The sequence below is a fragment of the Caretta caretta genome, chromosome 1, assembly GCF_965140235.1.
Source record: "Caretta caretta isolate rCarCar2 chromosome 1, rCarCar1.hap1, whole genome shotgun sequence".
Taxonomy (NCBI): Eukaryota; Metazoa; Chordata; order Testudines; family Cheloniidae; genus Caretta; species Caretta caretta.
This window is the reverse complement of record NC_134206.1, coordinates 216,535,719-216,549,699: the sequence shown is the minus strand read 5'-3', so window position 1 is coordinate 216,549,699 and position 13,981 is coordinate 216,535,719. Positions and strand designations below refer to the sequence as shown.

Sequence of the window (13,981 nt, the reverse complement as noted above, 5' to 3'; positions counted from 1 at the left end):
AAGAGGAAAGAGGTTCCCCCTCCACTCCCCCACCCCCGCCCAACATCTCGCAGCAGGGAAGCTGAGCAGAGGCCAGCTTGCCAGCTCCAGAACAAAGGACTGAGAGGTGACAGGCAGGGGATAAAGACTTGATTTTGGGGAGAGGCTGGGCTGCTCTCACCTGGGAAAGGCACAGAAAGCCAAAGCCAGAAATGGATTCCACAGCAGCTTGGCTAGCTAATTGACTGGCTTGGCCAGACGGACTATGTCTTAGGCTATGTCTGCATTAGCACTTTTGTTGGTAAAACCTATGTCACGCAGGGGTGTGAAAAACACACCTATAAGTGATATAAGTTTTACCAACATAAGCACCGGTGTGGACAGCACTACATCAGCAGGAGACACTCTCCTGCCAACATAGCTATCACCGCTCGTTGGGAGTGGTTTAATTATACCGGCGGGAGAGCTCTCTCCTCTCAGCATGGAGAGGCTACACGGGAGATCGTACAGCAGCGCAGCTGCATTGGTCCAGCTGTGTTGCTGTAAGGTCTTTAGTGTAGATATAGCCTGAGCTTTCATTTCTTTGTACCAACATAAAGAATTCTGATACTCTGTCCCAGTTGCCTAATAAAACCTACTCTGTGTTGAAAAGGCTGTCTGGTGTCACTGCAGATACTTGCTGAGGTGCACTGGTCTTTGGAGCGTATAGATCTCTGACTAGGAGTCTGTCTCAATTGGACTCTTTGGGCAGAGCTCATGGTGTGAAGCAGGAGTGCTGGAGCCCAGAGGCTCAGTCTCGGAGGTTGTGAGGCGGCAGGGCCTCTCCTGAAGGAAGAGTGCACACTGAAAGGGTTCCTCCAAGAGACTGTTTAAAAATGGGGTGTAGCACAGATCCTGTGGATCTGTGACAGTGAAGTACACAGGGACCTTAATGCTAGACATCCTAATTTATTAACCTATGTACCTCTCCTACCCTCTTTCTTTCCTTTCTCTCCCCTTCCTATGTCTCTATAGTGATAAAAAAACAATACCTAGTATGTCTATATTGTTTTGTGTCTTCAAACTACTGGGCAAACATTATCCTCACAGCCCCAGCTGCATAATGCAGGTGAATATTATGATCATGTTACAGAGATTGAAAGTCAGATGCAGGGGTTAAGTAGCTTGCTGTAGGTCACAAAGTGAATCATTAGCAGGGTCAGGATTAGAATTCAAGAGTTCCTGTCTCCCAGTCTTGTGCTCCATCCACAAGACATTGCTGCTTGTATGAATTTACACTCTTTCCCGCTTGATACTCACACAGCACAAACATTCACTTTGAGTTCTTGATCCAAGAAAGAGATCCTCTTTGGTGCATTGATCGTCACTTCAAACTTTGGCAACACTGCAAATGCGAGGTAAATATCATTGCTAAGTGACATCTTAGTTGTGAGGGGGGAAGAAGAAACAGAGAAACCTAACTGCATCAGCATTTGAGGGGTATGAACACCAAAAAGAGAGATTAATTGTTTAGAGGGATACAGACAGGTATAACTAAGAGTAAGGGAATGATGTTTTTAGAAAAGGAAAATTTAGGTTTAATAGTATGAAAATTCTTCTTTACAAGGAGCTGTATTATTATAATACTCATACAGCATATTCATCTATAGATCTCCAAACACTTAACAAAGGAGGTCAGTGTCACAATCCTCATTTTACAGGTATGGAAACTGAGGCACAGAAAGATTAAAGTGACTTGCCCAAGGTCACCCAGCAGGACAGTGGCAGACCTGAGAATAGAACCAACATTTCCTGGTTTCCAGGGCAGTGCTGATCCACTAGCCTGCACTACTCCATTAGGAAGGTTAGGAGTACAGTGTCCCAAGGGAAGTGGACATCTCAGTTGGTTGGAAACAGGGTTTTCTGAAGGAGGGGGTGGGAAAGGAGCTTTCCCTGCTAACACAGGAAGCTTGAGATTGTCAAAGTCCTACCCAACGAGCTCACAGGAGACAGGTGAAAGTCCCAGTGACAAGATGAGGGATGGCAAATTCATAAGAAGAAAACAAATCAAGGGAGTTGTTCCATATGTAAAATGACAGATACTAGACAGATCATCAGGCATTGGTAGCTTTTATTTTTCTATCTGCCCATAGTATCCTTCCACACTGTTTACTCTGCAGTCCACCACAGCTGCCAGATATCATTCTATTAAATAATAATAATATAATATATTCTATTGAATAATAGCTTTAGACTTCTAGAGCACAGTATATGCCTTACACGCAATATCAATCTCACCCGGTCATATGAGGTTTAACTTAATATTATTTCCCATTGTACAGATGGAGAAACTGGGGCACAAAGAGGTGACATGACTTAACCAAAGTTACACAGCAACTTAGTGACAAAGCCAGAAAAAGAACCCAGACTTCTGACTCCCGGCCTTCTGCTCTGATCAGTAGGCCACATTCCTTAGTATCTATCATGATACCCACTATTTATCCATCTCCCCATTGGCCTCAGTCTCTCCTCCCTGCTTCCATGCCTTGGCTTACCTGTCTTAACCAGTGAGTTCAATAAGAAAAATCATGTTATACAGTGTATAAGGTCTGCACGTCCTCATGCCTGTGTTAGACAAACAGCCCGTCACAGACTCAGGCTGTGGGACTTGGCCATATAAGACATAATTAACTAATGCAGATTAGATCTACTGCAGGTGCTTACCATATTCCTCCACAGTGAACCAATGATACGTTTTGTCACCTGACATCTTCTCGACGATGATGTCATAACTCCCCAGGATTGGCTCTTGGATTAACGGGAATGAGAGCTGGACAATGGCATTATTGGATGTTACATCCAGCCACTGAAAGATCCGATTGCCCTGGGGATCCTAGTAGGTGTGGGGAGATAAATACAGATGCTTTTATCATCTTCTTCAAGGCCCTCCCACTTTTTTTCTTCCTTCCTTTACATTTCATAGATTCACAGATTCCAAGGCTGGAAGGGACCATTGTAATCATCTAGTCTGAGCTCCTGTATAACGCAGGCCATAGAATTTACCCAAAATTCTCCCCAGAGCAGATCTTTTACAAAAACATCAAATCCTGATTTTAAAATTGCCAGTGATGGAGAATCTGCCATGGTCCTTGGTAAGTTGACCAAACAATTAATTACTCACATGATTAAAAATTTACACGTTATTTACAGTCTGAATTTATCTAGCTTCAGCTTCCAGCCATTGGATCATGTTATACCTTTTGTCTGCTAGATTGAAGAGCCCATTATTAAATATTTGTTCCCTGTGTTGATATTTATAGACTGTAATCAACTCACCTCTGAACCTTCTCTTTGTTAAGATAAATAGGTTGAGCTCCTTGAATCTAACACTAAAAGACAGGATTTCTAATCCTCTAATCATTCTAGATGCTCTTCTTTGAACTTTCTCCAGTTACTAACCTCCTTCCCCAAATTGTGGGCACCAGAACTGAACAGAGTATTCCAGCGGTGGTCATACCAGTGCCAAATACAGAGATAAAATAATCTCTCTACTCCTACTGGAGATTCCTCTGTTTATGCATCCTTGGATTGCATTAGCTCTACTGCCACAGCATCACACTGGAAACTCATGTTCAGCTGATTATCCACCACGATCTCCAAATCTTTATCAGAGTCATTGCTTCCCAGGACAGAGTCCCCTGTCCTGCAAGTATGACATACATTCTTTGATCCTAGACATATATATTTAACTTTAGCTGTATTAAAACACATATTGTTTGCTTGTGCCCAGTTTATCAAGTGATCATGATTGCTCCAATTCAGTGACCTGTAGTCTTCATTATTTACCACTCCCCCAATTTTTGCGTCATTTGCAAACTTTATCAGTGATGATATTATGCTGTCTTCCATGTCATTGGAATCATACCTGCTAGATGTCGATTCCCTATTTACAATTACATTTTGAGACCTATCAGTTAGCCAGTTTTTAATACATTTAATGTGTGCCATGTTAGTTTTGTTTTGCTCTAGTTTTATAATAAAAATAGTATGTGGTACCAAGTCAAACAACTTAAAGAATTCTAAGTATATTACATCAACAGTATTACCTTTATAAACCAAACTTTTAATCTCATCAAAAAATATCAAGTTAGTTTGACAGAATCTATAATCCATAAACCCATGTTGATTTGCATTAATTTTACTAACCTCCTTGAATTGTTTCTTAATCGAATCCCTTAACAGCAAGGATTCAATTAATCCCTAACATAATCTTGTTTGGGATTGATGTCAGCCTGACAGGCCTATAATAATCCAGGTTGTCCTTTTTACCCTTTGTAAAAATTGGAACATTAGCTTTCTTCCAGTCTTCTGGAACTTCACCAGTGCTCCAAGACATTAACAGTCCAGCAAGATCCTCAGCCAGTTCTTTTAAAACTCTTCAATACAAGTTATCTGGACCTGCTGATTTAAAAATGTCTAACTTTATAGCTTCTGTTTAACATCCTCAAGAAATATTAGTCGAATGGAAAAAGTGGTGTCATACAATGAGACTTGTAACATCTCTTTTTTCCCCAAATATGGAACAGAAATATTTATTGAACATTTCCATCTTTTCTGCATTATTATTGATAATTATATCATTTCCATCTAGTAATGGACCAATACGATTGTGAGGATTCTTTTTGTGCCCAATATATTTTAAAAATTCCTTTTTATTGTCCTTTACTCTTTTGGCCATTTCTCTCTTCTAAATCAGGTCAGCTTTTTAACCAGCATGATCTTCTTCTTCAATTGTGGATTTTGGGGCATCTAGTAAGGTGTTAAATTATTCCCACTTATCATTCACATTTTTCTATTAAATACTTTCTCCCAAATTATGATTTGGTTCATAATTGTTTTCAGTTTTGTGAAATTGGCCCTATTAAAGCACTAAGTATACCTATTTCTGGTCTAGACTTTATTCTGCTTGCACATTATAAATTGGATCAAGTCATAATTACTTGTATCTAAGCTACCTTTTTTTTTTTTTGTTCTATGATCCGTTCCTCATTATCTGTTAGCATGGGGGATTTTTTTTATTACACTTGGTCCTATCTGGGGTGTGGGGGATGGTTTAACATATAGGATGTGACTAAGGACTCAGTCTTATAGATGCTGAGTGCTCTGAACCCCTGTTGCTTCCTAGGATGAGACTGTGTGTGGACTAAACTACCCTCAGATTAGGCTACACTGGATATCAGATACACAAGCTGCCAATCTACATGAAACAACACAGGACTGGGACTCAGAAGATCTGGATTTTATTCCCAGCCCTGCCACTGGCATGCTGGGTGGCCTTGTGCAATCACTTCACTGCTCAGTGCCTGTTTCCATATCTGTACAATGGGGATATTAACACAGACCTCCTCTGTAAAGTACTTTGAAATACACAGTTGAAAAGCACTGTATAAGAGCTATGTATTATCTGCATTTGCCCTTTCTAGGACATGATCTTACAGGGAAAGACAACTCCTATACATACATGGTAAGCTTGGGAGTGATGTCATCACATCAGCCAGTCTGCTGTAGTCTGACTGAGGTAAATTTAAACTGGATTCTTTATTCAAGCCCCCTCACAACTACCATGTGTGTTACGCTCCTTAGTTCTGTGGACTCCTTCCCTGTGGCTCCCTCTAGTGTTTGAAAGTCACTTGGCATTTACTCAACCCTGCTCTAGTCCACTGCCATTAGAGTCAATATAACTTAGATGCTAACATCGCTCTGGGAAATCCCTTTTTGAGGAGAGGTACTCCTGGCTGTGAAAGCACAGAAAACGACACCCATCCTAACGGTCAGTGAGGAGAGGTGGGGACATAGGTGTTGGATTTAAATGCTGTAGTTTACAATAAGTATCTATGTTTTAAAAATAAATAATACATGGGTTTTTGCTATTGTAGTTTACACTCTAAATCTTTAAGAATGATCTAGCCCTCTGTTGTTATTTCCTATATAACATAACAGAGTGTGTGGAACAATATATTCATTATTATTATTATTATTATTATATTTTGTACTCCTAGAGCACCATCCGTCTGGGGATCTCAAAATGCCTTACAACACTAATGAAATTTAGTCTCAAAATAACCCCAGGAGACAATTATTATTGTCCCTACTTTACAGATGGGAATACTGAGCCACCGGTGTTCAGTCCAAGGTTACACAGAGAGTCTGTGGCAGAGGTGGGAAAAGAATCTAGACTTCCTGACTCACAGTCATCTCCTATAACCAGGGCTCCTCCCTATAATACTGAGGAAGCTGATACACAATCATATAAATGAAAAACCCTGCTCCTTTCTTTGTTTCTAATCAGATTGTCTTGTATAAAAGAAAACCATAGAGGGGCCTAGCTTATTCAGGAAGCATTGTGTACATGGTAAGTACTCATGCACCTATGGAGGGGGATTGGTTTTTCTTCCCTTCCTGGGACCCTTTATTGACAATTTCTTGCAATGCTCAGTGCCTGACACTCATTCTCAACACATTCTGCATGGGTTCCATCTGCACTGGGGAGTATTTGCTTTCAGGGTGACAATTTCTCAAGCAAACACTCCAATTCTGGAAGCTGAGAGAACTCTGTCCTTCGAAATAAGTCATGGTTTATGGTACGATGCACCTCTTACCTGAAGGATGATCAGGGGATACTGAAAAAGATAAAGGGCAAAAAAAAACCGGTTAGAATTCAAGGAAATTAGTTACTGATTTAGAAATAAACTGGATGATAAGGCAAGACTCTGGCTGCTCGTTTTCTGGGTGCACAAGTTTGGAGAAAAGGCACAAGGTTTTCGTTCAGGCCTATCTCAACTTGTGACCAGAAGTTCAGTGGGTTAAGGTTACAACCCTAATGTCACCTGTCTGTGAAGATGACAGTCTAAAATATTTACAGATTTCCACAGTCTCTTGATATGGGGAGTGGTGAGGTGACTCTCCCCTTCAGATCTGCGTTCTCTAGGGATGTCCCAGGCCCTTTCCCCCATACAAAGGTGGGTCAGTGACTAGTGATGTGAATTCAAGGAGTATATTCGCTAGAGAGACATCAGGAGATCTACTCAGCCTGTTTTCCCGATATAAAGGTCAGATAGTGGCTGATTAAGTGAATCTATAACAGGTCCTTGAAAAATATTGACTCCCAGTCACACTCACCATCTCCTGGACAGGTTTGAAACTGTTATCCAAAGAGACAACTCGGAACATCACTGAAAAGAAAGGAGGTGATGGGGAAAGAAAAAAAATGAACAACGTTAGCAGCAGAATACCATTTTCTAATATATGTTTTGAAACTAAGTTTCTTCAGACAAATCATTGAAGGAAAGTTTGAAGTGTTAAAGAGAAGCCTTTTGAGTTATTGGAGAAGCAAAAAGTATTTGAATGTTATTTTTTAACTGGTGAAAAAAAATCAACTAAAGTATTTCCTCCATGTATCAGCTTGGGTCAAATATATCTAAAAAGTAAACACACATGGTCATATCATCTCTCAGCTTCTACTCCATTATACCAGGGGTAATTTTAGCCCACATATTATTTATTGAACTTCCTGAACTTAAATCTTGGGGCAGTGGAAAGATAAATCTAAAGATAAAATTATTCGAAGTTTGGAAGAAGAGAGAATAATTGACTTTCCCACCCTAAATCAAATGTGGACTATTCAAACTGTTTATCATGCATCATTTTATTTGCTACATGTTTTATTGTCATGTACAACAACAATTAAAACCCTTTCATTTAAATAAAATCACAAATTAACTGTACTTAGTGTGATGGGGTGTACTCCGCACACTGACTCTGAGAGGGCTGAATTAGGCCAGGCAGGCCCAATCAGCCAATCAAGCAGCAAACAAGGGAGATTCAGGCTGTGTGGAGGGAGCTAATTAGGAGGAAGTTCATCTGTGAGAAAACAGACAAGGCTTCTATAAAGCCTGGGAGTTGATGGCAGAAAGGGGCTGCAGGGAAGTAAGCTTCAGTCACACCCTGTGAGAAGGGAGGTGTGTCTGGAGGCTACAGAGGCAGGTAACCTACAGTTAGATCCTGAGAGGAGAGAGCTTGGGAGGGTGGCAAACCCAGAGGGGGTGGAAGCCAGACAGGTAGGAAAGGCTCAGGGAAAGAGCCAGCAAGGTCCAGGAGGGAACAGACCTGAGCTGCTGATTAGAGGGTCCCTGAGCTGGAATCCGGAGTACAGCACAGACCTGGGATCCCCTACCAGCCACTGTGGAAGTGGCACTGGCTGGGCAGGGAATGGGAAGACTGCCCAAGCCTGTTGGTAAAAAGAGACTTTGATACCCTGGAAAGGGAGAGCCAAGTCACAAAGAGGCAACAGCTGCTCCTGGAGGCAGAGAGAGGCTGCAGACAGAGAGAGAAGAGATGAAGTGCAACTGCAGGAAGGGGTATCAGCTGTGCAGAGCTAATCCCCAGAATGGCCAGGAGGAGGCGCCATCCTGTGGTGAGTAGAACACTGCTTGGCAGTTAATCATGCTTGGATATTTCAAATATGGCTGAACGAGGTTATTCCAAACTAACAAAACAAATGTTGCTTGTATTAAGAAGCACCACAGGTTTCTGCTCCAAAGGTATTTTCCAGAAAATATGAAGCATCCGAAAAGAGGGGAGCGACTTCATCACCATGAGAATAGCCCAGGTAGAAATGTAGAAGGACTGGCAGGGCCCTCTCTATCTTAGGAACTTATATGGCCCCAATCACCATAGTAGTAGAGCACCTTACAATCTTTAATGTATTCATCCTCACAACACCCCTGTGAGATAGGGCAGTGCTGTTATCCCCGTTGATGGGAAACTGAGGCACAGATAGACTGAGTGACTTGCCCAAGGTCACACAGGAGGTCTGTTGTAGGGCAGGGAGCTGAACCTGCATGTCACAAATCCAGGACTAGCACTCTAACCAGTAGACCATCCTTCCTCTCCAGCACCAACACAGCTCGGTATCACTGTCCTAAATGAATCAGGAAAAACCTATCCATCACTGCTTGCTGTCTTCAGGTCATGCTCCAAGACTCACCTCTTCATCAGAGCATTCCCCAAAAGAAAAGAGTAGAAGAAAACCCAGTCATGTGTTCAATGATAGAAACCACAGAGTAGGAAGAAGAATTGATTTTCTCTTCTGGACACATCTCACTGTCTTTATTCTTTATTTTTTGTATTGTACGCCCTGTAGAAATGATGACTGAATCCGAATCTCAGACTCAGATAAGCATAAACAACAAAAGATCTGGATATTCCTGAAGTGATGGATTTCTGTAAATCCAGAAAGCCGTAAGATCTCTGAGGAAATTCATTCAATTAGGAACATATAAATGCTATTTATGCATTAAAATTCTATGAATAAGCTACTTTCCCTGCTGTCTTTTGATGATCCCTACCTGGGGCTGCAGCCAGAGACCACCTCAGGGACTGATTATGGACATCCTGCTCCAGTTCTTCTCCTTCTTAGCAATGAGACTCCATCCTAACCTCCCTGCCCCCTGACATCCACACTCCCAGTTCAATAATTAACTCATACCACCCCCCCCCATTCACCTGTCTGTCCAGGTTTGTAAATGGGTTTGTCCGTCTGGATGAAGACAATGCTGTCCAAGTTCTGAATTGCCACCGACCTTTTCTCTGACAGGTGGACTGTGTGGCCTCTGGCAGAGAAAGTGATGAAAGCCAAAGGGTCAGAGGTGGCAAGAGGAGCCTGGGAGGGAACAAAAAAACGAAGACAGAAAGTGTTTTAGGGTCCGTCTATGTGATGGGTTCCCAAGTGAGGGTGATGACCCCTAAGTGAATCATGCTGAGTCTGGTGATAGATTGTCTGTCTGCCAACAAAACAAGTTCTAAGAGTATGTCTACACTGCAGTTGGAGGTGTAATTTCCAGCTCTGGCAAACATATACACACACACTAGCTTTGATTGAGCTATTATAATAAAAATAACGTAGCCACAGCAATACTAGCAGTGGGTGACCGAGAATCTCAGCTGGGATTGTACTCAGGCAGCTAGTCCAAGCTGTTGCCTGTGCCATTGCAGCCTCACCGCTGTTTTTTAGTGTGCTAACTCAATCAAAGCTAGTGTGTGTGTGTTTAGTGAAGCTGGAAATCACACCTCCAGCTCTATGTCCCCTTACAGTCTACGCTATAGATTGGCACTAGTTTTATCCCCAGGCTGTGGACTCCACACACAGTTCAAATCCACACACAGAACAGCTAGCATAAATGTTTCCTAATCTCTCAGGACTACTGTGTATTGACCCTATTGATGTGCAGGGCTGTCAGGCTATTAGCAAGTTCTAAAGTGCTTCTCCTGCTGCGTATGGGATCACCTAACTATGGGCTCTTCTGTGGCTTTTGGCCCTGCACTGTAATGAGAAAGGAGACTTCTGTGTTCCAACTGGGTTATGAGCTAGATCGAGTCAAATCCACCTACACCCTGGGGTGAAAGTCAAATGTCTTTCCCTGACACACTCCCTGATCTCTCTCTCCCCTTCTCCCCACACACTCTGATAGATTTTTTTTTTCTTCTTCAGACTCGTTTTCTAATCTCTTTTTTCCTTTCCCTGCAGTCTCTTTGCGTACATCTACACTGAGACTGGAGGTATAACTTCCAGCTCTAGCATGCTAAAAATAGCCGTTTAGCTGCAGCTGCATGAACAGCAGGAGGGGCTAGCCACCTGAGTATATACCTGGGAGTTCAGACAAGATTGTGCTCTGGGCTGCTATACCCTCCTGTGACTTGTGCCGCTGTGGCTACACTTCTATTTTGAGTGTGTTAGCTTGATCAGAACTAGTGTATGTCTCCTTGAGCTGCAATGTACGCCCCCAGCTCCAGTGTAGACATACCTTGTGTCTTGTTTTTCATTTCCCATCCCCATTCTCCTTGAGCCTTTCTCCTCTTGTTCTTCAAGAGTAGGATCTGTTTGGACCACAGGAGGGATGTGTCCCCCTTTGTCTCTCTTTAGTTGAATTAAAATATGAAATACCTTGAACTCTCTGCACTGGAAGAAATTTTTTTCCGTCACAGATTCCTCAAATAGCGTGGTCTTGATGTCATGATAGTTCAAGTGAACATTCAGGGACAGTGGCTCACTGAGGTTGTAGAGCTGTACACACAGGCTCTGTGGAGAGATGCTCTGCAGCACCGAAGGGACCACCAGGACATACTGACTACAGATAAACAAAGCCAAACAGCCAGGTCAGTCAGCAGAAAGGACAGGACGCACAACAAAATACATTTGGAGAAAAACTTAGGGCTTGTCTACATTCGCAATTTACAGCACTGCAACTTCCTCGCTCAAGGGTGTGAAAAAACACACCGTTGAGCGCAGGAAGTCTCCAGCGCTGGTAGCTACGCCCCTCGTGGAGAGGTTCTTTTTTTTTTTAAAGAGTGCTAGGAGAGCTCTCTCCCAGCGCTCTGACCTGACTACACAAGCCACATTAAAGTGCTGCCGTGGCAGTGCTTTAACGTTGCCAGTGTAGACTAGCTCTAAGTGGCTACTGGGAATCCTGATCAAAAGCTTGTTGAAATCAGCGGAAAGACTCCAGTTTAATAGGCTTTGGATCAGGCCCTAAGTGAGCACAGTGTGTTGTCCCTCAAGCTATTCCACTATTAGATGATTCTCCACACCCCCTCACCTCAAACTTGAACTGGAGGGACAAGCGTGAGGGGTGGTATGTATCATACTTATCGGGCCCTCATCACCATAGTATCTGAGCGTCTCATGTTGTCTAATGGATGTATATACCTCTGTGAGAGAAGGAAGTGCTGTTATCCCCATTTTTACAAATGAGGAACTGAATCACAGGGAAGGTAAATTACTTGCCCAAGGTCACACAGGAAATCTGTGGTAGAGCAAGGAAATGAACCCATGTCCCCAACTAGTGCCCTAACCACCAGACCATCCCCAAGTAGAGAATTCTGTTTCTGTGGCCTAGTCAGCCATGAGCTTATTTTCTGAGACTATTGACAAAAGTACCAGTTAATGCTAATTGTGGTGGTAGATCTGGGCACATTTCCATCAAGAAAGGAACTGAAATGTCACAACTTATTTGCCATAATACACAGGAAATGCACTTCAGTCTTGGCATGCAACACTTGATTATTCCAGGAGGAGAGACTACCCAACTCAGCTTTTGTTTCTATCACTCTATCCTCTTCCCACCCCTCTCACTTTGTTGCTCCCTTTGTCTCCTGCCATTATGCCTTTTTTAAAAATGCTGCCTGTTATGGTTAGAACAGGCTCCCACTCCCAGGGCATCCTCACTCTCACCCTCCAAGCCCCTCCTCTGTTTGGTTAGGCTTCTGCTGCTAGCCTTCCCCCTGCTCCCCTGGTTCTTTCGTTAAAATAAAAGTCAGAACTGAGAAACTGGACATGCAACCTAAAATGAATCACATCATATTTTTGTTGTAATCCTGGCCCCACCCTTCCCTCCCACTTCTTTTATTGTTTTCATCTTTAACTGATCTTGCTTGGCTTAGATTGCACAATCCTCAGAGAACAGACCAGGAGTAAAATTTTCAAAAATGCTTAAGTGCTTAGGAGCCCAAGTCCCATGAACATTCATAGGGTGTTATACCCATACGTCCCTCAGGAAAATGAAACTTAGACTCCTAAATCACTGAAGTGATTTTTAAATTTTTACCCCAAGTCTTCTATTTCTGTAAAACCCTGAGCACTGTTATGGTGCTGCATAAGCAACACATGATACCACCAGACTCCAGCACAGCTCTGAGAGGCCCCTACAGTGCCCCTTGCTATTCCAGTCCTACCACTCACCCAGTCTTGCCAATACACCTTACTCCTGACCATCAGCACTGTCTGCTTATCTAGTCCTAGGCCGCCTCCTCATTTCTGCTGCTGCACCTCAATCCTCATCTGCATTAGTGCCTGTTATTAGTCCTGGATCTCTACTAAACAAATCACATTTCATACCAATTTTGTGAAAATGAGAGAGATTCACTCTACACTGAAACATCCACCAAATTCATTTCAGCCACACCTTTAACTGCAATCTGAACCCAAATTTCCAGAAACAAAAGTCTTAGTGCATCATACAACAATGCCCCCAGTACAAATTAAATGATGGAAAAATAATGCAATATTATACAGTAAAAGCAAATATGTGATCTCTTACGGCCCATAAGATTTTGCCGAAGTCAAATGAAAGACAAGAACACTCAGAAAAATCTTTGACCACATTGTCGTCCACGGAGATGAAAAGGGAAAGTTGAAGGTGGAACCTCTCTCACAGAGCATATCTTCTGGCTTTTTAAATGCCCACGGCTGTTTCCTCCTCCTCACTCATATTCCAATGAAAAGACCAAAAAAAAATTTGCATAGAATAATTTCCCTCTGTCCTGCCTTTCTTCACACCCTTTCAGGTGTTGCTTCATAAATGTAGCTTAGGGGAGTTCCAGTGTTGCCAATTAATTCATTTTTACAGGCCAAGCCACTTCCTGATTCTCTTAATGTCTCACTTGTGCTTGCCTCTCTGATTTTCTCTGCAATAGGGCTTGTCATCAGCTGAAGATTCCTTGATGCTCCAGCTTGTTAACATGTATCATTGCTGAAGTGCTTGTGTGCGCCATCAGGACACAAAGCTCCCACAACGTTGCTGTGTCGTAGGCCTGGAATGTTGGATGATAATGATAACATGCACAAAGGGTGTGGTTAAATTCAACAAGGAAGGGGAAGAAAATCCCAAACATCCTTCATTATTTTTTTTTAAAAAGAGGTTCAAACACATAAGGATGAAAGAAAGGCAACTCTTCATTTACTTACTTATTAAGGCCCTACAAACTGAGTTTGTAATCGTGGTGTTTCATAGAGTTTAAGGTCAGAAAGGAGCACCAGATCATCTAGTCTGATCTTCTGTACATCACAGGCCACCAGTACAACTCAGCACCCACACACTGAACCCAACAAATGAAACGACACTAAAGTATTACAGCCATCGGGTCTAAACTATTATGTGCCACAGTCAGAGAATAGGCGGGATCAACA

General features: G+C 42.5%; 1 protein-coding gene across 1 annotated transcript in view; it reads right to left on the bottom strand.

Annotated features, from left to right (window-relative positions):
• The window catches only part of LOC125623219 (ovostatin-like), a 47,937-nt gene extending 34,402 nt beyond the window's left edge, over positions 1–13,535 (bottom strand). The window contains exons 1-7 of the mRNA XM_075125040.1: positions 13,456–13,535; positions 10,961–11,144; positions 9,523–9,679; positions 7,138–7,190; positions 6,618–6,638; positions 2,683–2,851; positions 1,279–1,363 (exon numbers count right to left, since the gene is read on the bottom strand). Coding sequence (XP_074981141.1) covers positions 1,279–1,363; positions 2,683–2,851; positions 6,618–6,638; positions 7,138–7,190; positions 9,523–9,679; positions 10,961–11,144; positions 13,456–13,535 — 749 coding nt within the window. The remainder of the gene's footprint in view (positions 1–1,278; positions 1,364–2,682; positions 2,852–6,617; positions 6,639–7,137; positions 7,191–9,522; positions 9,680–10,960; positions 11,145–13,455) is intronic.
• Positions 13,536–13,981: the final 446 nt, after the last annotated feature.